Source organism: Channa argus, chromosome 11, assembly GCF_033026475.1.
Source record: "Channa argus isolate prfri chromosome 11, Channa argus male v1.0, whole genome shotgun sequence".
NCBI classification, from domain to species: Eukaryota; Metazoa; Chordata; class Actinopteri; order Anabantiformes; family Channidae; genus Channa; species Channa argus.
This window is the reverse complement of record NC_090207.1, coordinates 16,387,082-16,414,835: the sequence shown is the minus strand read 5'-3', so window position 1 is coordinate 16,414,835 and position 27,754 is coordinate 16,387,082. Positions and strand designations below refer to the sequence as shown.

Here is a 27,754-nt window from a genome sequence, read left to right as displayed (position 1 = left end):
AAACACTGCATAATGATGGTGCAGAACTGTCCTACCACAAATGCTTTGTCTGTAAACAACACCTGTCTCACGCTAGTCTTCGGTTTCGGTCAGCTGGCAAATCTACTGTAAGTTGAATATCAACCGTCTAGTAGTGTAGTGATTCTTATTTGTGTTGCCAATTTATAGCATTGTTTTCATCAACCCACGAGACAGGTAAATCTTGAAATGTTAATGAAATTGGAAACTTCAGGATATAATCTAATAGATTATTTTTTCTGATTGAAGCAACAGTAACAAGAGCGTGAAAGTACACAAGTTGTACAACAGCAGCAACAACAACAAAAGCAATAAAAAAACAAACTTTATTGTATTAATACAAAAGCATTTTCCCACATACAAAATGTGTGCTCAGAGTCCAGTATAGCACCCGACCATGAAACCATACACAAAAGACAAACACATCAACAGGCATAAGTCTGATTTAGTCCGATAGAATAATCTCTATTGGGCTACTGTACAATAGTTTTCTTAAGCAGGTATTCATTGACACATATTTGAATATTTAGGTTGAAATTTTCATTTACCAAAATACTCGACAACTTCCCTGAATTCAGATGTTACCAGTGAATGGCTCTGGACTGACAAAATGTGCTAAAACTGGTAGGGAAAGACACATATATTTCTATACATTTTGCTTAATACCTACTCTATCGAAGTATGTAAAGATATTTAAAAACCTTAAATGAAAATACATTGGTACAAAGCACACAATACTGTTGAGACTGAAGTGTTACACAATAAGATCCAGATATTAATTTCTGAAATAATTGTAATTCTGTATTTGTGAATTTTCTGTCTTTTCCATTCATACACAAATCATTCCTCTACAGGTTATTGCAACTTCACAATCATGTAAAGAGAGTGGCCTGCTTTTCACAAACAAGCTATTTTGGGAAATATCCCAACAGCTGTGAAGTAGGTTTGGAAAAAAAACTTGTGGCTGGAATGAAAAATGCTAGTGTGTGTCAGTATTTTCTGAATATGCATCTTTTAGAGTGAGTGGCCCGATATCTCTCACACACTCAGTGCACTTCTTTGGTACCCTCTTTGGAGTTGTTGGTGTTGACATTAGTGAGTCGGACATTCTCCTGCTCACTGTTCTTCCTCATTTTTGCTTCTACCTCCACGTGGAATCCAACCATGAACTGGTAGACTATCACACCGACGATGGTGCCAAGGAATGGGACACAAATAGGCACCAGGAACCAGCCACTTCGAGTCCTAGAAAGTGACAAAACGTTTGGTGAGAATGTTTTAATAAACTGTTTACATTGATGCAGCTAGGACTGAATGTGAAAAATGCTTCAGCTTTGTATACTTACGTAAAAACTTCACCACCCCACCCAGCAATAGATGTGAAAAGACGTGGTCCAAAGTCTCTGGCAGGATTGACAGCATAGCCTGAGTTAAAGCCCATAGATAATCCAATGACCAGAACCACAAATCCCACAGTGAAGGCCTCCAGCCCTTGGGGAATGGGGTTGTTGTATGGATCCACAATAGCCAGAATACAAACTATCAGTGCTGCTGTGCCGATTAGCTGGAGAACGTAAGAACGAGTTTTTAATTAGGGTCAACCCCTAATCTGCACATTGATTTGGCATTTGTTTTTACACCACATGCACTTCCTGCCACAACCCTTCCGTTTTTATCCAGGCTCAGGGCCACACCTGGTGGGGTGGGATTTGAACCCACTGCCTTCTGCATCCCAACCCAATGCTCTACCACTATCTACTCCATAATTAAAATGTAGCGTATGATAGATGTGTTCACATTTGCAAAGAATACCTGATCAAAGAAGCCATTGAAAAGGGTGAGATGATCTGCTGGGTAGGTAGCAAAGATGCCAGCTGTGTTAGCAGATGAACTCATGTTGAAACTATCAGGTTTGTCTGACAGGGCATCTAAAGAGATAGAAACAACAAATGGCGCAGTCAGATATTATGAAAACTACAACATAAAATTATTCATTGATGGTTTTAATAAGATAATTTCTTAAATTTTACTTCGCATCATATCCCTTACCATAGTACATGGCATAAATTATGCTAGCGCCGAAAAAAGCACCGATTGTCTGAAAGAGAAAGTACATAGGGAATTTTCTCCAGCGCTCCCTTCCAAGCAGACACAGTGCAAAGGTCACGGCAGGGTTCAGATGACCACCTGCAAATGTACATGTTGACAGTGTGTCAGTACATATTATAGACCCTTAACATACAGTTCAATGAATGTACCCGACTATAGTCTAAATATTTTAAAAACAAGACAATGGTTTGGTTACCTGATACCTGGCCACACACCAGGATGCCTAAGGTGGCACCAAAGCCAAAGGCAAAGTTGACAGTGAGGAAAATAGCATGGGAACCACCACTCAAAACATGTTGGGCCACAGCTCCACAACCAAACATCTGGGAAAAGAAATAAAAGGCAAGTTTAGACGAGTTTGCAATAACTTTCTCTACATGTCAGTTTATCAATTGTTTCTGTTGTAGACAAAGCCATCTAATTACAACCATGCCTGCTGTGTATGAGATTTACAGAGATCACACACGTTTTACTTGGACCTAATACTTTCATTTCAAAGTGGTTTGGTTTCCGTCTTCTTTAAAAAATCTATACTTTTCAATGTTCTAGTACAAAGTTTGCCATGCCAAACTCTACATTTAGTGCTTTGTCAGCTAATCAACGTCATGTCATGAGGTAAATGAGGCAATGTGATCCTTATCTGTGAAACCACTACAACAAAGACCCATGAAAAAACTCAGAACTGGAGAGAGCTGTTACTACTACTGCACAGCGTTATCCAGGAAGAGGAAAAAAAACAGCTACATTTCAGTGTCCACTTTGAATGGTGAAAAGGGGGGAAAATGTTTCTTTTCTTCGGATAAAGTGACAGATTCTATCTAATGAGAAGGAATCGCACAATATGTTTCAGTGGGGCCAAGCAGGTGCCCCACTGTGTGATTATATGTGTGTGTCTCTGTGTCCTCTTTGTATGTGCTTGGTCAAAGAAGTATGTGTGGTCCATGCTTAGGCGGCCGCTGTCTAAAAGTCCCCTGATGAGGGGCTTTTCAGTGAGACCACACGTATCAGATGTTGAGGTTAGCTTGAGGGAACACTCAGAGGGACTGGCGCCTGAGGGTTCATCATCACTGGTCTCAGTCTAAACTCTTTTCCACCCCTGATGAGACCAGCCATTACTGGAAAATACTACATAAATCAACCTCATGTTGAAAATGTCCTTAGCTGTTTTGTGTTTGGAGTGTAGCTGAACGTCTCAATGTGCTTGTGTGAAACAGATTTGATTCACTTTACATCATTTTACCAAACAAAAGGGATCCGATTACAAATGATGGGTCATAAGCTGCAAGTGCCGAATTCCTTACTTAGATGACATTCCACCAGAAAGGCCTCATTTAAATCCAAAAGTGAATCTGGTAGCAGTAAGTATTATTTCTAACTCTGAAGTGGTCACATTCACCACTGATCACGTGTTTCCTCTGTTGAAGAGTTCTAGCAACTTGCTACAGCTGAGTGCAAAACATTGCATCCTGATATGTTGAAATGCTAAAAAGAGTAAAAGTCCTTTCTTCATCAACATAATATTTAATGCACATTTAGCTAGTAAAAAACGATATACCATCATCAGAAGTGACAAATTGGTCAAGGAGTGTACAAAAAGAAAGTGTTAGTAAAATACTTCCTTTCTGCTTTTTCTTGCTCTTGCCTCTCATGGAATGTAAAAAATTCTTCTGATGGGACTTTGCTTGGATGTTTTCTCCTTAACGTAGATTTTTGTTCGCCTTGTACCTCACTTGTATGTTGCTTTGGATAAAACCATCTGCCAAATGACTTAATGTAAATGTAAATGTAATCAAAATGTTATCATTGATTATATCGTTGCCAAAGTTTGCATCCTCCTGTATAAAATGTTCTCAAATACTTTGCATGTCCTCAATTTGCCTTTATAACCTCCACCAAACTCTTTCTCACCTTGTCTAATTTCAGGTGTCATTTCACACTCTTCTTCATTGCATAATTGTTCGAAGTCTACCAGATTGCTTGGTTGTCTGTCAAGTACAGCCTTCCTCAAATATATATCCACAGGTTTCCAATGATATTTACGTCAGGAGGCTGGGAATCTATGGTAAAACATTCACTGTATTCTTTTTATAATATTCCTGAATTGACTGATGGTAGAAGGCTTTGTTTTAAAACCATCTGCCCTTGGGCTTCATTTATTCTTCCCTCCTTTTTATCGTATGCTTCAGTGGCTGATAGAGCCATACACCCTCAGAACATCAGTGAGCCTCCACCATGTAAAAGAGACCTAATACTTAAGTCAGTAGATCTCCAGGGGCAGTTACGTGGAGTATGCTTACGAGCATGTGAACAAATTAAATGAGTTTGTGAACAAGTCTGTGGTCTGATGAGATGGTTTGGGAGCTAATTTAAAAACTTTTAAGCAGTCAGTCTGCTCGAACACACATTTGGAAGCTGTTAAGGAGCTGGAGGCAAAACATTTGCTGGCCTGCACCAGTCTCTAAATCACTACCTGTGTCATTTTTTCAAATCAAGATGAAAGGCTCCAGAATCCCACTCCCTCCCCAGGTTTGAAGTGGAAAATGAAATACACATTTTGAGAGTGCAATGAGGAGCCACAAAAAAAACCACCTGCCTATAGATAAATGTCAAAAACATTTCAAAGGCCCATAAGATGTGCGAGTGACATGATGCTATACATTTTTCTGTCTCGGTCTGACCAACAGACAGTTGAGTGCCACATGTTTACAAATGTCATGTTTAATATACTTTGCAAAGTGCCTTAAGTTAGTGAAGTCATACCAAGAATGTGAAAGTCAACACATACAGTGAGGTACTCACCCATACACATTATGTTTGCAAATGACTGTTAATATGCAGTTTACTTTGTTTGGTTTGTTACTACTACCAAAATGTATTTACTGGGTTAAATCTGAGGAAAAAAGATAGCACATACAGAAATAATGGCAGGGACACAAAGAGACTTCTGTAATATCAGATAAGGGGAAGTAAGACTATGTCATGCATGATGTGATACCTTTTGTTCTGCCATTGACCCTCCCAGTGCTGCTATCGACATGTGTTGCGTGTTAAATAACTGCACCACACCTTTCTGTTTGATACATGCTGAAACATGTTCAGAGGAGTAATTAAGTTTTTATTGTTAAACGTATGGTCTGACGTTGTTGATTTCCCCCTCATTATTGTGTTTACTTTCATATTTATAAAGCAATGAGCAATGAGCTCACACATTTTTTCATTTGAGATAACTAAATGAATAATTATTTTATTTTTAAGAATTATATTTTATATTATATAAAATTATTTAGAATTTTAACTTAAAGTTCAGGTACAGGTAGCATACGCCTGCGCCTTGATAAATGAGTGTTTGCTTGTAAATGAGTCACTAAACCCAACACAGAGATATTTAAACCATTACAGGAGCATTTGGATCACCTGCTAAGCTGGTTGTTGTACTAGAATTTATGGTATTAACTTTTTACCAAAACAGGGGTAAGACAAAAGATGCTTCTTATAAAACAGTGATTCCTATTTTGCTAGATCCATGGGAGTCTTAGAAAGATATCATTGTACGGGCATCTCTCTTTTTTGGATGTTACTTTTTTGCCTCTGCACCTGAGATCAAATTTTTGGGGGGGATGTGCATGCACTACCTCCAAGCTCTGAAGTCCATTTTAACCCAAAACAGCTTTTAGGACTGTAGCAAAGCTGGATGACAAGCTACTATTCAGTCAAATTTCCTCTTTGCCTCCTGGAATGCATCACTCTGTGTTAAAGATGGCTGACTTACTTATGTTTAAAAGTGCAATATACAGTTCAATACCTGTTATCATGAGTTGTTTTCATTTACAGTAACATCCATGATCTTTTCCCAAACACACACCAATAATGTCATTAAACTGTGCCATAAACGTTTTGCTCCCAAATCCTGAATCTTAAGTCGAAGCAAATATTTTTGTGAGATACAATATTCTGTTTCTCCAGTAACGACCAACCTTTTACTTACCTGTTTTTCTCTTTTAGCCAATGTAAGTAATTCTACATAAACACACTGACTGGCCATTTAAATGCTCTGTCTTTGAAGCATTGTTGTTTATAACTTGAAATGAGTGCCATTTCTGTTTGACCATCTATCATTCTTCAAACATGGTTATACACATATAAAAATGATGAAAATATAAATGGTATGTGTTTGCACATTACAGTTCTGAGGAAGCACAAATGCTACTTTTATCATCTGGCTTGGCAGCGTATTTACAAACACCTGTCAGCATGAGAGAAGATGTGATGTAAGTTCCATGGTTCCACTTACCACAAGGATGAGGGTGCCTAGACACTCTGCCAGGGACTGCCGAAGCAGCTTGTTACGGAGGTGCAAGGCCTGGGCCATTTTCTCCAAGTACATCTTCTGTCTCCCCATGTTGCTAGATGCTGATGGGATTGTGAGTACACACAGTAGCTAGATAGGTTTTCCTCAGTGGCTTTGAAGCCAAGAGGACGTGACTTCTCTTATAGAGCCCAGATGGGTCTGGGCAAGCCTGAGCTTGGCCCCACCTTCTGTACCGCACCTCCCTGCTTGTCACTGTGTGATTCATGCTCATGTTTTCTCATTGGTCCCCTCTCTCTCTTCCACATCCACAATCACACACAGAGATACATACCGTACTACGGTAGTTCCTGATATACAGTGTTAACCTGTGTTAGGTGTTACCTAAGCTGATCTTCACCAGAAGCCATGTTGAGATTTACCTGTCACTCTCAGCTTTATTTATGTTTTTAAATTATTGTGTATCTTATATGGTGCAATCCTAAACATTAATTCTTAAATACACCTTTAAAAGAGGGCTAACATTCTGACATTCCACAAATTTTTATTGACATTTGGTCCTCAGTAGAGATATATGTAACTGACACATATATCTAACTGTAAACTGTTTCTTTACTCCTTGTAGAGTTTTTGTGTTCAGCTTGGGTTACGTCTGATTTGAAAGTGAAACATTTTGTGCATCCATCCATCATCTTTAACTGCCTCTCCTGTTTAGGGTTAGAAGGGGGGGATTGTTGGGATGGCAGCCTATCCAAGCTGGCAGGGTACACCCTGGACAGGTTGCCCTTCTAAAATTGTGGGGCGCATTGAACAATTTGTCCACATACCTATTGTAAACATAGCACATTTCAAAATTTTATTCATAGAACATAACTGGGACTTGCTGTACATGAGTTGAACAAATGACAAAAATGTGGATTACCTCAACTAATTAAAGTTAAGTAATCACTTTATTTGTCCCCTAGAGGCAATTTAAAAGGGAATAAAAGTAAACATCAAAAAATAGACACAAAAGAAACCCACAACAGACAATCTTCGTGGAAAAGACACACAAACAGTTTGCAAAGTACTTCTAATGACATGTACTTAAATAAATATTAATAATAATAAATAAGTTAAAAAATGTGAGGCAGTGTAGCTCTATTAGTGCTAAGACAATGTTCAGCGTTTAAAAGCTGCACAGCCCTGGGGACGAAAGTTGTCCTCCTCCTCTGTGTCCTACAGCCTGGAAAGCCAAGCCCGTGTCCTGAGGGGAGCCACTCAAACTCAGGAAGCAGAATATGGGAGGAGTCCTGAAAAAACCTGTGGGCAATTTTCACAGTCTGCTGGTCACATAAGGGAGTAAGACATTGAAATGGCTGCCCAATGATTTTTGAGCCAGGTTCACCAGGCGGTTTCTGTTCTGCAGAGTAATAGAGTGAAACCAGCAGGTGAAAGTTATTACATTTTCAATGAAAACATAATAGAATATGATAAGAATGTCCTTGACAGTCACCAAATGATTTCAACTTCCTGAGAAGGTACAGTCTCTGATGCCACAGATTTCCTCTGTGTTAAAGGAGAACTTTGGCAGGTTTAAAAAAAAAAAGTATTTATCACTATCATCTCCCTGGTTTTATTTAAGTTGAGCTCAAGGCACAAGTTTTCACACCACTCCACAAATTCCTGCAGAGCTGAGCTATGATGTTACATGTGGCCAGAGAGCAGAGATAGGAGGACTGTGTCATCAGCGAATTTCACAATATGACAAATCGACTGAGCAGATCTACAGCCGCCTGCATAGAGGATAAAGAAAAGAGGAGAGGACACAGCCTTGTGGAGAGCCAGTAGAGGTAAAAGGGACGTCAGACAGGGAATTATTCACCAACACTCTCTCTGAACTGTTGGTGTCTATAATCCACAGTGCGAGTCGGTGAACGATATGGAAGCGCGTGATGAACTTCAGTTCAGGACCTCAGCAGTACCCTTCTTAGGGATAGGAATCACTCCGTTTCACATTACGGACATGTATGGATTGTAATGCAAGTCAACGAGCTCTGGAACAGATGCTTAAACACGCCCCTCAGCTGCTCAGAACAGCGCTTTAGGGTCTGCCCACAGATGTTATCTGGCCTTGGAGCTGTGTTCATTTTGGTCTTTCTAGGGGCTCTCACCATCTCTGCTGTGCTGATGATGAGGTTATTGGGGAGGCAGGTTGAGCTACTGCCTGCAACCTGGATGGGCTTGTGGTTCGTGGAGACAGAGTTGACTGCTCCCACGTTCTTGTGGCCCTGCCAAGCAAAGATCTCCTCTACTTTGTTTTTTGTATTTCTGCTTGGCAGTTTTTATGGCTCGCCTAGCCTCTCTGTTGACCTCTTTGTTTTCAGCTTCTAAACCAGTAAATAAAACAGTAAAGTTAATTACTTAATTTTTACAAAAACATAACTACCACATTCTTCTCATCATGCATTGTTTGACGATTAAAACTATCCAGAGACACTTCTTTTGCATGTTAAAACTGTGGTTTGAAACATAATGGAAACTTTTTGTGTGATCTTTGTACATAATTAATTGTTTCCTTTAACAACAACAATAATAACGCTGTCCATGATACTGCCAGACACATTAACAACATTCAGTGGAGCAACCTCAGATTCCGTTCTTGAGCTGATTTCGGTACAAAATGGCTCCAACATCTACTGTCGTAAACTACCCATGTTGGATGAAAAAATGCTAATTGAGTTGAGGCTATTAATGTAAACTGGAATTTTCTATTGACCCCAATTAAGCTTCTATATTGTTATTAGACTGTTTAGTTTTACCTTGTGTAAAAACTTAAAAAGATTAAGATAAACAGCTTGCCTTGCATTGTTCTAGTAGTCAGCTAATTTGGATTAAGAGTGTAACCCAAACATGAGGCTGGCACACTGTGTCTCAGTAACTGAACGCACCGGTTCCTCATTATGGATGTGGTAATCTCTGATGGAACAGGAGGCAATCACAGTGCTGCCGTCAATCATGCAGTACGTGTCTTATGGCAGCTGGCGGTAAATGCTCACTGTTTCCTTTCAACTGCTACAGTGAAGGGAGGGACAGAACCAGATGAGGCAGAGTGCATTGTTCAAGGAATTATGTGTGAAAAAACATGATGCAATTAAACACAGGTATGATAAATATAAATATTTAGTAAAACAGCTAGGGACTCAAGTGGGGCAGGTTTGATTTCTGGAGACCCTGGAGGTTTTTCCACAGTCCGGTGACTGTGTCACTTGTATATGAGCCGAATTAAAGACTTCATTTCTTACTGGTACTAAAGAGTTCATGTGCGTGTGTGGGTGTGTTGGCTTTTTTTTAACTGACTTTTGCATCCATTGCTTTATACCGAGTGTTGGATACATGTGGATAAGTGTTCATGGAAAGTGATCAGCAGCTACTTAATTTCTTTAGTGCTTGATTAAAACATTTCTACAGTTACACTGGATCATTTTTCCTTCATTAGGCTTTGCCTGGTGCCCCAAATCCTACCTTCTAAGTTTTCATTTTACTGTGACCAGCCATCTTAAGTAAAAAGATACTGTATAGGTTTGTGCATTAGTTACTACATTACTACTTCATTTTGTATTCCTTTTTCAGTTGACATCCAGCAAGAATCCCATCTACGTAGCACACCAGAGGGTCTGCATTTTTGGGCCATGTGGTATGAAAAAACTTTCCTGGAATAATTTGGCTGCAGAGACGTGACAGTAAATGGTATATCAAAAAGAATGCTGAGACCCACAAACATTAAGGAAAGTTATTAAACCCACAGACATTTCTGTCCACTCTCTGCAATAACTAGTTCTCACAACGTTGATTTTAAGGATTACTGAAAAGTTTGCTCTACACTGTTTTCAGATTTTAAGTAAACCCACATTTCGTAGAAGAACTGTATGAATCAATGTCTTTAATGTTTGTGATTGATGACTGGGTGTACCATGTGTTTACCAGATGTATCAGTCTCCAGTAGGAGTGCCAATGTGGCAGTTGTATTTAAACAGATGCTGGATGACAGGACAGGTGCAGACAGGTTTAGAAAAAATGATATCTATCAGAAAGTCCAGCCCAGCAGAGTGTCTCTTACCAGAGAGTCATATTAGCGAAAAAAAAAAATACATGTTGAATGAAAGGATTGATACCTACAAGTACCATTAAAAGTACAGCAGGATATCCAGTCCTCCTTTTTAAATCTCCCATTTTGATCTCTGAAGACAGCATTATAATTTAATATAAACGGACTAGGAGTGGTTCTGGTTTTTCAACTTTTTAAATGACACGCGGAGGTTTCTGATTGACTAAACAGAATAATAAGACAAATGCTGCTAACTGCATGTGTGGCGTGGCAACACCCCATGATGTCAGTCCAAACTGAAGGGAAACCTTGTCAGATTTCTACATTGCGTAGTTCTGCCACCAGACTTCATGCATTTGGTGGTGATGTTCTCTCCTTGCTCAACCAGATTTTTGTTAGACTTTCTGGGATCTGTATCACAATACACTGGGAAGAACATAATGTGTTACATACATGTTATGGATAATCAATTTGACAATATTAAAAACTGTAATTCATCACTCTGTATTGTACCGATTGACTCCTGCCTTGTCCATAGTCTGCCTCTAGTGCATTTCTGCTTTCCTTAATAGAATTATGTAGTGCTGTAACCAAACAAACCTGTTTTGTCCATCAACAGCTGCAGAGACAAAAACATGTCTACTCAACAAAACAAAACGTCTGGAACATTTGGAAGTTAATTTGCTGTGATGATCACAATAGTGAGCAGTGACTCATCGACAAGAACCCTTGATGACGGCGATGATGTGGAAAACAGTAAAAAACAAAATACTTTCCATAACTGAAGTGACATCTCCTTGACTAACAAACCTTTTATTGATCTGATGTAATTTGATGTCTCACTAATATATTGAATTATTAAAATCAAATGTTCAAACTAATTTTAAAACCAAAATGGAAGTAAAAACAAATCAGAATACTCTCATCATCACCACTTCGCGCTTGCATTTGTCTAAATATTTTCTGCACTTACCGTCTCCTAGTAAGGAGCCTTATTTTCACAACAGCCTCAAACTACATTTTTTACAGGTGCTAATTTTAACCCTCGCCTGCAACTCTGATTTTATTGCCCTTGTAGAAACCGGTAGAGACAGTTCAACTGAAACGTTAGACATATTTAAAAATTACAGTGATTGTGACAACACTAACCGATCTCAGACACTGTACACCTTTAATGTACCAAATAAAGGTGGATACATCTGGATCACAGATGCAGAGGACATGGCTTACCATTACTGACTCTGAAAGAATGTATAGAAGGCAGCTAATTACAAATATGATCATATCTATCTGTCAGTACAAATCTGCATGTACTGTACATTGCAGAGCTCAAGAAAAGGTTACATCCCCTGACTGCTGGACATCACTGTTTGGAAAGTTCTTAAAGATGTAAATTACCGTATGTGCTATGCTAACATCATAAAGGAAAACAAAATGGAAAAATTCTAGAAAATCTGAATTAGATCTCATACTGTTCAATTCTACAAGGTGGAGTTGCAGGAGTAATGCTCAGCAGTTTCATATTAATTAGAGCTCATGGTGCATTTTCCTTCTAAAAAGTGTGGTTTGGTGTGCCTACACTTTTTGTCTGAAAACATAATTAATGCTTTTTTTGGGGGTGAATGTATTTGATCAGACATACACTTTAGGCCAGTTTAAACCCGAGGTCTTGCACAGCAGTATTTTACATAGCATGACTGAGGACTTCACTGCCTGTTTAGCAATGTTACTTGGGGCATGTTTCGTTCTGACAGTGATTCCATGAATCGAGATCATCTTGCTAATCAAAACAATGACTTTAGGCTCTGGCTGTAAGCCCCATTCAGAGATTTCCTAGAAGTAAGAAGTATTCACAAAATCCCCTTCCGTGAAGTTCTTTAAAAGCAGTCACAAGTCTTAAACCGCCCATATGTAGGTAACGGGCATGTCTTTGCTTGAATATCACCTCTCTCTACTTTCTGTTTAACTGAAACTGCTGTGGTTTAGCTTTGGAAAACCTGTCATACACACACTACATTCCACAAATTACATCTCTGCATTGAAGCAACATTTTTGTCACTTAAAAAGATTTAAGCATAATAATGTTAACACAGAGCTGCATCTATTTCTTTAAACTGTTTCCCATTCATTTGTCAAGTACTGTATTGAGAAAAATGCTCATGATAATTTCCCAACACTTAACCATGATGTATACAAATAATGCATCTAATAATTGTGTCTTACCAACAATGCATATTAATACAAATAAACACATTTGTCTAGCAAACAGTTTAATAAGAAATCTTGGATTCCTTTTCTGTCTGCTATCAATCTAATAAGTTTTCCTGTACCAAATCAGTCAATTTATAAATGTTGATTTTCATCGGACAAAACACTGACAGAGAAACACAAAGTAAGGGAACCAAAAACAAATCGAAAGAAAATATATGCCATTATTAGACATGACAAATGGGATGGTGTCTAAAACTTACTATTAATATATATCATAGTTAACAAGATGTCCAACATAATTTCATTATTAAATTTTTCTTCTTTGATAAAATTGGTAGAAACAATCTTGTTGACAACAATATGTTGTCTAAAATGACCATTTTTCGATTCTGGGTTCCACTGATTTGACCAAGCCCTTTCCCATTATTTGGAAATCCTCCAGTATAGCCTCAACATTGGGAACCATAGTTACTTCCTCCCCAGTCACCTCCATCCTTCGAGCAGACACCTGTGAGGTCTGTGTTGAGTGATGAAGAAAAGTAAAGGGGTGAGTGTCAGACGTTGATATATGAAAATCACAAATCAAGCCATTAGTATTCCAAAAGGTTTTTCTAGTTTATGGGTGCTTTTAAAAAAGAGGATTACAGAATTCACACCTACCTTAAAAGGCAGTGGGTTGAAGGCTTTCGGTTTCCATAAAACTGCAATCACTGTTCCACCATAGGGATCACAGAAGAAGAGGGCCAGGTCTCCAAAAGCCTCCTGAAAATACATTTCACTGCAATAAGCAAAACAGTTTATGAAATTACATCAGTAAAATCTGTTGCAATGCAGTCCTCCGCAAGACAGCATCAGACATCATGATTGTTACGCGCTTCCTCCACAAGCTGTTGGGTTAATGGGATACATAGCACACACAGCTTAATGTACTGCATGATTTATTTTATGCCTTACCATTGCATTAAAAGAGAGACTGAGAGAAAGAGAAGGAGAAACACACACGGAGAGATCTTACTGTATTGTTGTTTCTGTTAAGACTTGCCTGAGAAACATCCTATAACATGAGTCATAAGGACAAGAATGTACAAGAATGTATGGAGAGGGTGAAAAAACACGGAAAAATAAAAAAGGTAAGTCCAGAAGCATGTCAACATTGTTTCTAGGCAAACTACAATACAGGGGAAGCTTTGATGTCGCCACTTTGTGAACAATGCAAGTACAGTCTGGTTTAATTAGGCATTTCTCTTCCATGCGTTTTCTTTTTATTTTCAGGAAGCTGCTGGACGTCACATAGAATATTCTTCTGGCCCAAGCAGCCCCGCTGCAACTTGCATGCGTAAATCCTGCTCCACTGCTATCCCCACATCCTTTGTGAACAAGGTGTTATTAGCACCACACCTTCCTTTCAACATGAACTATACCCCTGACAGATTAGACTCACTCTGAGCTCTACCAGGTAGAGGGACACGGGATTGTAGTCGATAACAGGCAGGGCCCCTCCGGACTGGGCTACACTGCCCGTAATGACGCCTCTGCTGAAGGTGACAGCGGGAGGGTCTACTGCCTGGCTGAGCAGGGGAACCTGCTTAGGGTTCAGGTGAATCAACACATCGTAGGCATCCAGGGGTGGACGCATGACCACCTGCACAAACACAAGTCCACCACAGTGCTCAAATATGACATCATAATTTATTGAGACAGTGGAGAATTTATGAAACAATGGAGCGGTGAGTAGATAAAAGCTTTAAAGAGCTTTTGACCAACCCTGACATCTTGCATCTGACTGCTGTCCATCAGCTGCTGTTCCAAAACTTTAAGACTCTCTGCAGCCACCATCACCACACGCTGCAGCATCTAAACACACAACAAAAAGCAGCTTTGGACCATCTGTAGTGTTTCCGCTGAGAATATGCTCACGTCATAATATACAGTCCCTGAGGTTATATAGCTGTTCATTAATACTACAATACAATTTTCCCGGGCACATAAAATATGACCAACAATTGCAGACACGAAAAGGAAATCACATTAGAAAGAGTAATATCCAGCAATTGTTGTTGTTAATAGAGTAATTAAAAGGAGCCGCCTACTGTATTTCTTTTAACTACTCTGATAAAAAGCACACCCTTATGTTTTTATGCATTTTTGCAAATGGTCACTTAGATATATGGATGGAATAAAACAGTGTGAAGTAAAATGTTCTAAACACTGGAAACCACACTGTGTGTTAATATTTGTGTCGTCTTTGTGATCTTTGTTTCTATAGCATTCCATTACATAACAAGTATAATGTCTCATTACAGCAAAGTAGTGGAAACACCTAGTTTATTTTCTATTTTGAGAATGTGAAATAAATGCCCTGAAACTAAGAAAGAGTTTGCATGTTTCTGGATTTATGGGTTTCATATGGATATTTGTGTTTCCTCCTACATTCTAAACATACATTCTTGATTTTAGGATGGTGACTCTAAATGTGAGTGGGTTTCTATCTTTCTGTCAGCCTTGAGATAGAAAGGTGACTCGTCCATGGTGTGCCCTGCTGTTCCCTCAACGACAGCTGGGATAGGTTCCAGTACCCTGTGACCATGAGGGGGTTAAGGGGTTAAAAACATCTAGAGATGAAGGAATTCAAATGACCTGACTTTTGCTAAAAAGTATTTAAATAGCTGAAGTGACCAAATGGTTTTCCTCAAACCCAATTTCAGTTTAACCTATAAATGGATGCTCTTTTCTCCAAGTACAATCGTCACTTTGTTTTATGGCTTCTATTGTACAGATGGTGCAGATTACAACTAATGTTCAGTCATCAAGATAATTAACTTTCAATCACACCAACTTGAAATTTCTTTCTGGTTTAGTTATAATTAATGTAATGTTAGCAAATTAACATTTCTGTGGTGATGGTTATGGTAGAAAGCATCTTGTTTGCCCTGAAAGTAGCTCAAACATTTATTGTCATTTTTTCATCACAATCTGCTCCCTAGTGGTCAGAATTGAGACTACAACAAACAACAAACCAAACCAATGCGACTCACCTTTTCAATGTCTGCCAGTTTTGAAATGATTCAGTTTTGGTAGTTTGTGACAGTGGGGATGTGAGTTAAACAAGAAACTGATACATGTTACCTGAACAACCAGACAAAGTAAACTGTAAATCATCCAGAACAATGTGATTAGACATTACAAATAAAGCTCATGATGACGTCTCTACGTGGACGTCAGAGAACACAACCTTCCTGCTCTCTCCTGCATTGTTAGTAAGATAGATGCTGGGAAAGGCTCAGTATTATTGTTGGGCTTGTAGGGGGAGTGAGGTAGGAAAGTACAGGAAACATAACTGGGTCAGTTACGCACCATGGGCTGGTGTGTATATCTTTTCTATCAACTACTCTGTTCGGCAGGACTCTTTTATAGCTATGGTCATATCCAAACAGAAGAATACAAAACTAAATATCTACCTTATCTCACTACCACAGAGGACAGCAATGAAAAGCAACTGGTGAGCTACTCCTAATAGCCTCCAAAAAAAGAGTTGTTGTTGATATCGATGTCAATGTTGGTTTTAATGGTTGTTGAAGTAACACATACAGTCTCTGTATTTTCAGATCAATGATTTACATGAGGTTTTGGAAAAGCTACAGAATAGTCAATTTCCAGCTCTGAGAAAAAAGCATGGCTATCTGCCTGTGGTATGTTACGCACAAACGCCATCTAATTGAGAAGGAGCTCAGTCTATTCAAACAAATACATAAATTACCTTATTATTTATTATCTCAACATCCACTCTTCACATAACAGTAGATAATCAATAAGGTCTCAATGTCTTTTCAGTGTGATCCAGGAGACCAGTGTGCATTAAGGAAAGGCTCCAGGATTGGAAAACTATGCGACTGCTCTTTGCCAAGAACATGCAATTCTTTTCTACATCGGTGTTTGTGATGTTTTGTCTTTTGACTAAAAAAAACAACAAATCTTTCAAGCTTGTGATGTATTATAGGGCATAGCTGTCACGTATTGTATTTGCTCTTTATTTCCTGTTTACTGACTAACATTTTTTTTTTTTTTTTTTTTTTTTTTTTACATTCAGTAATGAGAGCTAATCTATTAAATGTGATGCTATATGACTGGTGTACTTGTGTTTGTGTGTCTACTGACCTGTACACTAGGTGCTTTCTTGGTCCACATAGATAGTTTTTTATCTTTAGGCGTAGCTATAAACATGACGGGCAGAGACTCTCTGGAGGCCATGAAGTCATTCTTGATTTCTGTGTAGTCGGCCACTACATGTGACAAAAAGGGGAAGAACAACAATAAAACTAAGCAGAGAAACAGCTTTGCAAATGAGCAGGATGTCGGGTGTGTAAATTAGGAGTTCAGGAAGGATTTCATTGTGTCACACAAAGGGTAAAGGGGTGTGTGTGTGTGTGTCAGTGTTAGAGAGAGAGTGTCCTTGCCTGTGAGCTGGTTGTTAAGGTTTACAATCAGCGGGTTGTTCCTCCAGTCAAAGGAGGAGAGCAGATGAAGGAAACGAAGGAAGCCCACCTGTGGAGAACTGAGGAACACAGAAATTCTATATTTGACCTACTGAACGAACAAAGGGAAGTGAACTAAATGTATAACCTCTATTGAGGCTGATGAGGTAGCTAGGAGAAACTAGGAAACTACAATTGGTAAATACCCAGGAGGAGTAAAGGGTGCAGGCTGCAGGAAGAGTGATGCCACCAGCAAGTCTGCTGTGTCCTCTGTAATGTCTTCACTGAAGAGTTGGGCTCCCAGCCAGCGTTTGGCCAGGCGACAAACTGCCCCGAAACAGGAGTGCTGCTGCTGGAGTCTAGCAGCAACAGGATAAACCATATAATGACAGAAAAGGTGCAGTAAAAAAGTATAAAGAAAACATACAACCAAAAAGTAATGCTTGCAACAACAACATGTGTTGCTATAAAAACTATAGGAAACCTAATATCCTAATTTCGCACAAAAACATAAAGATGCTACAGTAATTACGGCTTTAATTTTACCCATGTAATGTGCTGGTGAGTTGTGGCTTGTGAACTGTAGCCATCTCCAGAGCCTGAGCCTCCTCATTGTCCCTTACAATCAGCAGACCTTCTGCATTTACACTCTCCCTCAAGACCTGAGGCTCCCGATGATACGCCACCTGGATCCGGAACACCAAGCCATCCTGAATAGATCCGGAAAATGGATACATAGCTGTGTGAACTGAATCTAATCACTGTGAAATAATATGAAAACAAAAACTGTGGCAACAACTTGTCTGGACATATCTTTAACTTTAAAATGTGATCATTTTACATCTCCGGTCAGGTTCACAGACAGGTGAGTGACATATACATTAAGTTAAATGGTAATACCTTCCAGACATCCAGGTGTGTGGGGCAGGGCCTGCATGTGTAATTATGGTGCTTTTTGATCAACTCCGCGAGACGGATGTGGAAGGCAGCTCGGATATGCCGAATAGCAATGCGGTCGTGGGGCCACTTTCCACTGCCCTCCATGTGACAGATCACTGAAACAACATTGTATATGACTTTACACAATAACCTTAAGCCAATAACCAATAACCGAAAGGCCTTTATAACCTATAATTATTTACTGCAAAAACATGGATTGTCACCCAGTTATTCTGGCTATATTCACTCCAGATTGTGACAAAAATGACATATATATTGCCATCCAAAGAAAGAAAACTCAAATGAAAATATTTTTCAGTGGAAGTAAAATATATGGCGGACAACAAAGAAATTACTTAGTGGATTAAGCACTGACCTGTTATAGGGGTGATATAAGCAGGGCATGGTTTGCTATCCTTTAGCACAAGGGATCTAGAAGTCTTTTCTCTTTCAAAGAAGGAATAGTCCAGTTTCAATGGCAGAGGGGGGAAGACCTGGAGGATGAAACACCACATTAAAACTGCAGAAAACCCCACCGATAACCTAATTTAAGATTAGTGTTTAAACTCACACAATATTGTAATGTTTATCACTGCAACAATGACAGCAGATCCTTGTTAAGAACAAGAGGCTTTCTACCTGGGTGTATCTGAGGGCAGGGTGAGCTCCTTGCACTGATGTGATGGTGAGAGGCAGGCCTTCTTGCCTCCAAAGTTTTCTGCTCAGGTCATCATAAGACTGAACCACCAGTAAACTCTCCTCCTCTCCAGTACTAGGCACCTGGAGAACATAATCCAAATCAAACACATGCTGTGTCCATACATTGTTATGTAGTGTGTATGCATTGTGTGGTGTAATAGAAACACTAGCACCCTCTTCTGGTGGTCACACCATTCTTAAAACAAACAAAAAGCAAAAACATTATCACAAGAGTGAAAGTCTTAAGAAACAAAACAGAAAACTAATCAAATTGAATACATTAATATTCTGTAGTTATAACAAAAACACCGCCAAAGAATGTGCATATGCAAAGTTTCTATAAATAAAAGGTTTTCATTACCACATAAAGATTCCGTTTTAATAAAGCTAACCAAGTTCATATAAAATTTTAAGTTTGATAAAAATACATCAAATTTTAAACTCCGTAAATAACATCCATCCATAGTTACCTCGCTTCCTGTCGTGATGACGTCATCGACCATCGCCGCCACATAGCGCACACAGGATTCGGGGATAGCTGCGTGCCTGACGAATAACAAATACATGATGTTATGTTATGAAATGAGGCAACAAAAGCGACACACCCACAGTCATTTTTCCGTTTCGGTAAATATCAAATTGAAACAAGTGAAAACTTGATTTATTTATATTACCCCAAAGAACGGCAATCGACATTAGCATTAGCTGGCGTGCTAATGTAAAAAGCGTTCGATTAGCCAGCGGCCAAATATGAAGCGCACAGGGAGGAGACGGAGCTCTGTGTGGGACTGCTTTGAGCAAGTGGGGAACTTCGTCCGCTGCATGAAATGTGACGCTACATTGAAATACTGCGGTGGAGCCACTAGCTCCATGATGAACCACATGAGTAGACATCATCCATCCAATACACCGCTCGACGAAGACGAGAAACCGGTGATTTGTACTGTTCAGTGCATGGAGGAGGAGGGTACTTCGGATGTCATGCAGGTTGCCGTTATGTCACCCAACCCCCCTGAGCGGGAATATGGAGAAAGGAAGCGCCTAAAGCGGAGCTCTGTTTGGGACATTTTCATCAAAGTGGATGACGAGGTCCATTGCACCATGTGCGACACAAAGCTGAAATACAGGAGCAGCACCACCAGTATGATGTACCACATCAAAAACAAGCACCCAGACACAATGCCTAATGATGGCGTTTCAGTAGCAACACATGCAGAGGTGACTGAACTTATCTCCAGAATGATAGAGAAGGACATGCTTCCCATCAGTATGGTTAATGGTGATGGCTTCCGTGAGCTACTTGCATACACTGTACACAATTATAAAATGCCATCTGCTAGTGATATTACACGCCTTATTGAAGGCCATTTCCATGAGAAGGTGGAAGAGCTTGTAATGCAGCTGGGTAGAGTAGAGAAGGTGGCTCTCACTGCTGACTTCTGGACAGCCCTCCCAATTCAGAGGTACATTACAGTTTCCTGTTCGTTCATAACTGAAAACTGGCAGGGGAGATCAGCTGTGCTGCAGACACACAAATTACCATCAGACAGTCACTCTGCTACAGACAGTGTCACACAGAGGCTTCTCAACACGGTGCAGACATGGGGCATTACTGGAAAAGTGACTGCATGTGTCCATAACAACCCAAAGGACAGTTTGGCAGCCCACACGTGTGCCCATGTCACCTGGGACTATGCCACTTGCTTTGCCACTACATTGCAGCTAGCGGTCAGTGACGGACTGAGTGAGGATCTAGTTCACATCATTGCTGCTGCAGGGAAACTAGTAAAACACTTCAATCACAGCTTGCTGGCAAGTGAGGCCTTGGAACAAAAGCAAGTTCAAATGTGCCTTCCACAGCACAAGCTTATCCAATCAAGCAAAGCGAGATGGGACACTATCTGCAATATGTTTGAACGCCTGCTAGAGCAAAGGTGGGCAATTAAAGCTGTGCTCTCTGATCGCACTGTCACAAACAGACAGGAAGCCCAAATGCTTGAGATTGAAGATGACTGCTGGCAAATAATTGAGAATTTCACACCAGTGCTGGCAACGCTGAAATGGGCAACAACAGTCATATCTGCTGAAACAGAGGTGTCCATTTCAAACATCTACCCCATCACATTCAGCCTCATTCAGACTCACCTTGTTTCAAAGGAAAATGATGTTGAACAAGTCTCTGAGTTCAAGCGGAAAGTTCAAAAGTCTCTTAGAAATCTTATGGAGGTAGGCACCAACCTTTCATTTGTACTTTAAATGAAATATTTTGTATATAATATGTAATATAAATAGAAATTCTGAAAACCAAGATTAATATGGATATAAAAGGAACAAAGTGCGTTGTGTTTATTTCATTCTTAATGACTCCTATTTTATGTTAACATCCACAGGTTGACTCTAATGACCTTGCCTCCAAACCAGCACTGGTTGCCTCCATGCTGGACCCTCGTCACAAGCACCTCAGCTTCCTTACGCCAACAGGGAGACTGGCTGCAAAGGTCAAACTGCATGAACTAGTTTCAAAACTAGATGTGATAACTACTACTGTAGGCACAAAAGATGAACAGCAGGAGACACTGGTCACACCTGATATTAGCCAGGTGGCTATGCCCTCACAAATGAGAAGTGATACCAAAAACACTATGATGTTGCTCCTCGGCGATAACTACAGTTCCTCCTATGCCACTGACTCCGAGGCTCAGGTGGATTACTACTTAAGAGACATTGCTCCGTCACTAGACATAAATCCCCTGGACTGGTGGAGGGTTAATGGGCCGAGATTTCCCAAACTGGCTACTCTGGCTAGACACTATTTGTGTATACCTGGGGTCTCATTGCCATCGCTATTGTCAGAAGCTGGACAAGCGTATGCAACAATGCGTACAAGACTGAACCCAGAGCACGTTGACATGATGATCTTTGTAAACAGAAATGTGTAACTTGCATTATTCAATGTGTTAACCTATGCTGACTTCCTTTACTAAAAATAGAGTAAGATTACTGTAGTGCAGTGGGTGGGGGGGATTAAATAAGCAAAATCTGAGAACAAAGTGGCGACTACAGCACCTTGGCATTTAATATTACGCATCAGATAAACCCAAGTTTCTATTTAAGCCAGCTACCACTGCATCAAAGCATCGGTTTGTCTCATTTAAAAAAAAAAAAAAAACCACACGGTACCCTTGCAATTGTGTCAAAAATAATGCAACCCTTCTCTCGGAATATTGTTCCAATTGCAAATGTTTTGGTATTTACATGCTTATTGATAAAACCGAGAAGAAAAGTCAAACTTGATAAAAATTCACACAGAACTCAAAAATGGACTGAACATTATTATTGGCACCCTTAACTTCATATTTGCTAGCACCCCCTTTGGAAACAATAACTGAAATCAGTCGCCTCCTGTAACCATGAATGAGTTTCTTAAACCTCTCTACTGGAATTTTGGACCACTCTTCTTTTGCGAACATTGGTCATTCAGATTTTAAGGATCCCTTCTCCCAACTGCTGTTTCAGAACTCTCCAGCGCCTTGCTTGTAAACATTTCTGAGTGCTTTTTGAAGTGTGTTTCGGGTCATTGTCCTGTTGGAAAAACCATGAACCTCTGGTGGAGATGCAGCTTTCTGACACTGGCCACTACGATACGCCCCAAAATTCTTTGGTAATCATCAGATTTTATGATACTGTTCACACAGTCAAGGCTTCCAGTGCCAGAAGCAGCAAAGCAACCCTGAAATCATCTTTGAATCTCCAACATATTTGACTGTAGGGACTATGTTCTTTTCTTTGAAGGCTTTATTTCTTTTTCTGTAAACATTGCCGTGATGTCCTTTACCAAAAATCTCTACTTTAGTCTCATCTGTCCACAGTTCATTCTTCCAGAAGGATTGTGGTTTTGTCACAGAAGTTTTGGCAAACTCCAGTCTTACTTTTTATGCCTATTTCAGCATTGGTGTCCTCCTTGGTCTCCTACACCTGGTACTTGCCACAGGTGTCTAAATACAAATTAAAGGAACATCACATGCTTAAAGTTTTAACGCTTGATTTTTCTATCCTGTTTTTTTTGTGTCGTTCCATTACAAACAATAGCAATGAGAATGTGAATACCAAAACAGTAGTGTAGGGTTGCATTTTCTGACATAATTACAAGGGTGCCGATATTTGTGGCCATGACTTTATGTTTGATGAATTAATAACATTCTTTCTGGTAGTCTATAAATTAGATTTGCCTTATTTTTTCCTTTTAACACGACAACATACAGTATACTTGTATTATCAATACAGCTAAAAACACACCAACCTAACAAACTAACACTTTGTTATTAACAGTAATAATAATGTATATTGTGTCTTGAGTTATTGTGTCAAGATAAAATACATACAGTTGTAGCAGGTGTGTGATGATCTGTCTGGGGACTAGTCGTTTTTGGTACATGGTCTCTGCTTCCCACAGCACAGCCTCAGTGATGGCACCGTCCTGGAAGCGACGAAGCTCGGAGCGAGAACCCCAGAGCTTCCGAAATTCAGCGGCCTAGTAGACAAACACCTTAGTCCTTAAAAATCAATTATTGTTCAAGCATCGTAACCCTTACATAATAAAGACACAAAACAAATAAATCTGTATAATGGTTTGTCTATTTTACAAGCTTTAAGTCTTCAATTCTCTTAAATCTAAGCAATATCAGAAATTAAAGTGAGCTTTGTTTGTAAAAACCACATATTGTTAGATTACTACAAGAGCAATTTTAAACTAGATGCACCCTGTTGTAAAATAATTGTTATGTTGGACATTGAAAATAATTTGCTTTCAGTTTGTAGCATTTACAATTTTGCACTCAATACAATTGGGTACAGTAACACTGCACACGTCCAGAAGATAGATGCAGGCGAGGCTACCTTTGGGCTGTCTGCAGCAGGGCCTCTTTCCAGGACAGACATGGCCAAATCTGGCCTTAACAGTAAACCAAACGAGACAGGAGGTTGAGCTTTGTATTTCGGGGCTTCACTGTCCAGAGACCACTGTGATGAAATAAAAAGTAGTAAGTACTTACCAATTTCAGTAATTGTGGGAAAGATTTAAACTGTGCTGAGCACTGCTAGAATTGTAATAAGTAGGGCTGATTAAATGACGTCTTTGTTAATTATGGACAAAATGCATGTTTTCCTAATCAAGTCAGCCAGACATTAATTACTTTAACCCTTATAACCACTGAATACAAGTTTTTCCCACCTCAGGGTCAGGAGAACGGGAGTGGGTGAGGAGGCAAACCCTTTGTCCCAGTCCTTGTTGAAGCAGAGACAGAATATAAGGGAGCATGGTTTGAACATAATCCCCACAGTGGTCCATCAGTTCGTTGAGGAGATTCAGCTTCTTACAACCAGACTGAAGCTTCACCAGATCACATAACCTGATTCAGACATTAAAAGGACGAAACAGAAGAGTTGAAAGGATGGTTGCATTGCCTTTAGTTGAAATTCTAGCTAATTAGATCAGTCAACTGCAAAAAAAGAGATTACATAAGTGATAGTATGAAATGATGTTTATGTGGTACACAAGATGGATGATTGTAATTAGTTTTGCTGCATTAGCTGATAAAGAGTCATACTGGAACACATGGTCGCTTGTCCTTATCATGGGTTTGGGGGTCATGAGGAGGCTGTGGAAAGCATCCACTGTAGGGTTGTCCCAGAACTGCATTGACACAGATGCTTCATGCTGCAGCTGAGAAACAGTTTGTACATTATCAAAACCTGCTGCTTATTATCACAACCCAAATATTGATCTTATTTGAATTCTCATTTGTTTTGACAGCCCTTACCTGTCTGTACGTACAAGTGGTCATGTCAGCACACATGTTAAGATGTCCTGAAGGGTCAACAAACACAACCTGGAAAGCACTGTGAAACTCTGCAAGAGATGGCTAAAGGATATAAAGAAAAAAGGGAAGACAAAAATTTGTTCTTTAGAAATATTTAAATAAAAATATATAAACATTGCATGTACAGGTTGATGGTTTAAAATTTGAGCTAGTGCACTCACAGCTGTAGAGTCAGGATCTCTGGCTAGACTAATCCCATTCACGGTCAAGTCTGTAGATGCTAAAGGTCAGAAGACGAATTTGTAAATTACAGTAAAATATATAATAAACACTGCCTAGTAAAGCTGTATTGTATTGTGTACTTTATTATGCTTTATCTGAAAAGTTGTGGTTTAGTTTGTTTAAAATGTTCTTACCGAGAAAATTCAAGCTGTTTCGTAGTAGCTGATAGGCTGTCATGGTGTTACTGATTCTATGAGTGGTCAGCAGGTAAGCCAATAGCATTGAACTCAGGAAGCCATTAAAACAACCAGTGCCCTATAAGGCATTAAGAAAGCAATAGGATAAAGGTGAGATAAACAGTGTAAGAAGACTAACGAATAAATGCAATGTTACACATACAAAGTAAGACAACCAATAAAACTACCTGGTTGAGCTCTCGTTGACGAACCCAGACTTTGAGCAAAGCCACGCCATCAGCAAAAGCTGAGCACTGGGAGCTGATAGCAGAAAGAAACTGGAGGTGAGCCCTCGGCAGTAAATCACCCAAAACTGAGCTATTGTAATGTGGAGTGGGAGGTTCACAGGTCCCTGTGACAAACAAACAACAAAAGAAAAACTGATATCTTCACACGTAAGAAAGGAAAAGGGGAATGAAAGTAATAAGATAACTGTGGTGGGTAACATTTGTTAGTTTATACAAACAGTTCTTCAGTCTTACCAGCCTGGGAGGTCGACAATCCAGTGTACCATTCTGTCCGAATATTATTCTTCTGGGGGTGAAAACGGTTGGGTTTGAAGAACCCAGGAGGTGGACAGACATGAATACGTACAGTGAAGCTGGAGAAGTCCTTACCTGAAAGATGGGACACCATAACACAACTCTTTTCACAATGATAACCCTCCAAAAAAGGGTTTACCACACATATGCAAAGAAAACAGTTATATATAGTAAATTAGAATATGCTGAAAAGTGGTATGTACCGGTAGGGGCCAAGAGCAGAACGGGTCTGAGTCGATTTCCATGGAGACAGGAATAACGCATGGTTCCAATGTCAGAGGAGGATGTGAGATGCTGGGCCAGGCCTGACAGGTAGAGAGCCCTCTTTCTCGGGTACCTCTGGTTCAAGATATCTTTTGGGTGGAGGACATCCTAAAAAACAGAAATATAAGCACACCTAAGACATCAGTGTCTCTTATGATCCCTCCAATTATTCATATTTCATGGGGCACTTGAGAAAGGTTCACTGATCTTAAGGCTGCCAGTATTACTTTTGAAAAAAATAATAATAATAATAGGCAGATGACTTACAGCTGGGATTGTGACAGCTAGATCCACCATGATATGTGGTTTGATGCAAGTGCCCAGGGGGTAGCTGCCGATCAAGTCAACAGAAGCAGGAGGTGTCATGTGGAATTTGCCTTTTTTTGTCTTGGGCACCAGGAGGAAAGGGACCTTGACTGCACTAGAGAGCCATGACAGGTCACTTACCTAATGCACAGAGAAAATGAGCGGAAAAAACTGTATGCAAGTTTGTGGATATGATAAATAAATGGACTTGGTGGTCCAATGGTCTCTACGCTCAATCTTAAAGCTTTCTTACAGGTAAAGTGCCATACACATACCTCAAATTCTGGAGAATCTGGTACAGTCTGGAGCAGCTTGGTGACCGTTTGAATGAAGGAATCTATTTGCTGTTTTTTACGCTCACTCAGGGCGACTTCTTTCAGCAGCTCTTCCATCTGTTATTGGTGTGGAGATTGTAGATATTTTGAGGTCTGTATGTGTGTGCTTTTAAACTTATTTTCACATTGGAAAAAGACACCACGAGAGCTTTAACCTCAACCATGTCTCTGTTCATGTTAATGTGAGTTGGTCAGAGGTCTCACCTGCATTTTCAGCAGACTGCAGTGGAACAAGCTTTCTGCCTCTTTCAGCTGGTTTAGCTCCTCTGCAGAAGGAGGTCTGTACAGATCACTTCGGGACAGCTTCACCGGGTGATAGACGAGCTGATCTCCTCCAGCTTCTTCAGGGTTCCTTCTTTTGGCTTTAATCTGAGCCTCCTGTTCCTGCTCCTCATGATTAGAATCTGCGGGGATCGTCTGTAAAATAGCACAACCATTAGTAAAAGCAACATTAGCTGGATCTAATGTAAGTTTAGTCATTTGGTTATAGTAGTAATATTGAATGATCCGGGTATGATTATAAATACAGGGTTAACTAGTTACTGTAAGTAATTAAACTGACTAGTAACGACTCTAAACATTACTAGTGTGCCTGTCGTAAATGCAGTTTCCATTAATGAATTACTTCTCATTAGGCAAAATCTTAGAGATGTAATGCAAACGCAAATACGGAGGTAAAGCATGCGACAAACTTGTCGTTACCAGGGAGTCAACGATGCCGTCTATTATTCAGTAGTTAGCCACTAAGCCGCTGAATATGCAAATACATTTTTACAGTCTTACCTCTGCTAGGTCCTCCGCCACTTTCTGCTTATTTTTCATGTTTGATTTGCTTTCAAGTTTGGAATTTAGACATATACTTTCAGAGTTTGAGAAATACTGCTTTCCCTTCCCTTCCCTCTCACATGTGCACATGGAATGGTGAAACATGCTACGGAACAAAATACTTCCCTGATTGGCGCAGAAGCTGTGGGGTTAAATGGTGATTGGCTCACTGCTCGCTGAGCGTCCTGTCGGCTCCAGCAAGGTAGGTTGCATGCTCAGACTTTCGCACGGTGCATGTGATTGGACAGCGCTTTCGTACGAAATCAGTCAAGAAGCGATAAGGCATTTGTTGTTGTTGTTTCTTTGGTATTTTCAATCAGCGGTGTATTACTATTGACGTGAATGGTAACATAAACTGTTGTTT

General features: G+C 39.8%; 3 protein-coding genes across 3 annotated transcripts; 1 reads left to right on the top strand and 2 right to left on the bottom strand.

The window, feature by feature from the left end:
• Positions 1-326: 326 nt before the first annotated feature.
• Positions 327-6,603, bottom strand: aqp3a (aquaporin 3a). Its single transcript, XM_067520124.1, has 6 exons — positions 6,419-6,603; positions 2,324-2,450; positions 2,068-2,205; positions 1,831-1,946; positions 1,365-1,582; positions 327-1,263 (listed from the first exon to the last, which is right to left on the bottom strand). The coding sequence occupies exons 1-6, from the start codon at positions 6,524-6,526 to the stop codon at positions 1,065-1,067; spliced, it is 906 nt and encodes a 301-aa protein (XP_067376225.1). The 5' UTR covers positions 6,527-6,603; the 3' UTR covers positions 327-1,064.
• A 4,704-nt stretch (positions 6,604-11,307) lies between these two features.
• nol6 (nucleolar protein 6 (RNA-associated)) lies at positions 11,308-27,508 on the bottom strand. The gene is made up of 26 exons (XM_067521426.1): positions 27,349-27,508; positions 26,770-26,982; positions 26,506-26,622; positions 26,192-26,371; positions 25,864-26,032; positions 25,601-25,735; positions 25,307-25,470; positions 25,077-25,197; positions 24,882-24,940; positions 24,661-24,762; positions 24,448-24,563; positions 24,072-24,249; positions 23,738-23,860; positions 23,224-23,372; positions 19,312-19,387; positions 18,782-18,922; positions 18,519-18,636; positions 18,104-18,258; positions 17,750-17,913; positions 17,410-17,562; positions 17,186-17,283; positions 16,887-17,011; positions 14,496-14,585; positions 14,173-14,373; positions 13,392-13,493; positions 11,308-13,248 (listed from the first exon to the last, which is right to left on the bottom strand). The coding sequence occupies exons 1-26, from the start codon at positions 27,493-27,495 to the stop codon at positions 13,099-13,101; spliced, it is 3,546 nt and encodes a 1,181-aa protein (XP_067377527.1). The 5' UTR covers positions 27,496-27,508; the 3' UTR covers positions 11,308-13,098.
• LOC137136238 (E3 SUMO-protein ligase ZBED1-like) lies at positions 19,398-22,044 on the top strand. Its single transcript, XM_067521427.1, has 2 exons — positions 19,398-21,067; positions 21,232-22,044. The coding sequence occupies exons 1-2, from the start codon at positions 19,592-19,594 to the stop codon at positions 21,778-21,780; spliced, it is 2,025 nt and encodes a 674-aa protein (XP_067377528.1). The 5' UTR covers positions 19,398-19,591; the 3' UTR covers positions 21,781-22,044.
• Positions 27,509-27,754: the final 246 nt, after the last annotated feature.

Excerpts from the sequence above, each read along its gene's own strand:
- aqp3a (XM_067520124.1), bottom strand. The coding sequence starts at position 6,526 with ATGGGGAGACAGAAGATGTACTTGGAGAAAATGGCCCAGGCCTTGCAC. Across the intron at positions 1,947-2,067 it reads AATTTATGCCATGTACTATG|ATGCCCTGTCAGACAAACCT; the intron begins GTAAGGGATATG and ends CTATCTCTTTAG. Across the intron at positions 1,264-1,364 it reads TGGGGTGGTGAAGTTTTTAC|GACTCGAAGTGGCTGGTTCC; the intron begins GTAAGTATACAA and ends GTCACTTTCTAG.
- LOC137136238 (XM_067521427.1), top strand. The coding sequence starts at position 19,592 with ATGAAGCGCACAGGGAGGAGACGGAGCTCTGTGTGGGACTGCTTTGAG. Across the intron at positions 21,068-21,231 it reads CTCTTAGAAATCTTATGGAG|GTTGACTCTAATGACCTTGC; the intron begins GTAGGCACCAAC and ends TAACATCCACAG.
- nol6 (XM_067521426.1), bottom strand. The coding sequence starts at position 27,495 with ATGTTTCACCATTCCATGTGCACATGTGAGAGGGAAGGGAAGGGAAAG. Across the intron at positions 26,033-26,191 it reads TAGCTGTCACAATCCCAGCT|GATGTCCTCCACCCAAAAGA; the intron begins GTAAGTCATCTG and ends TCTGTTTTTTAG. Across the intron at positions 17,914-18,103 it reads CACACCTGGATGTCTGGAAG|GATGGCTTGGTGTTCCGGAT; the intron begins GTATTACCATTT and ends GGATCTATTCAG.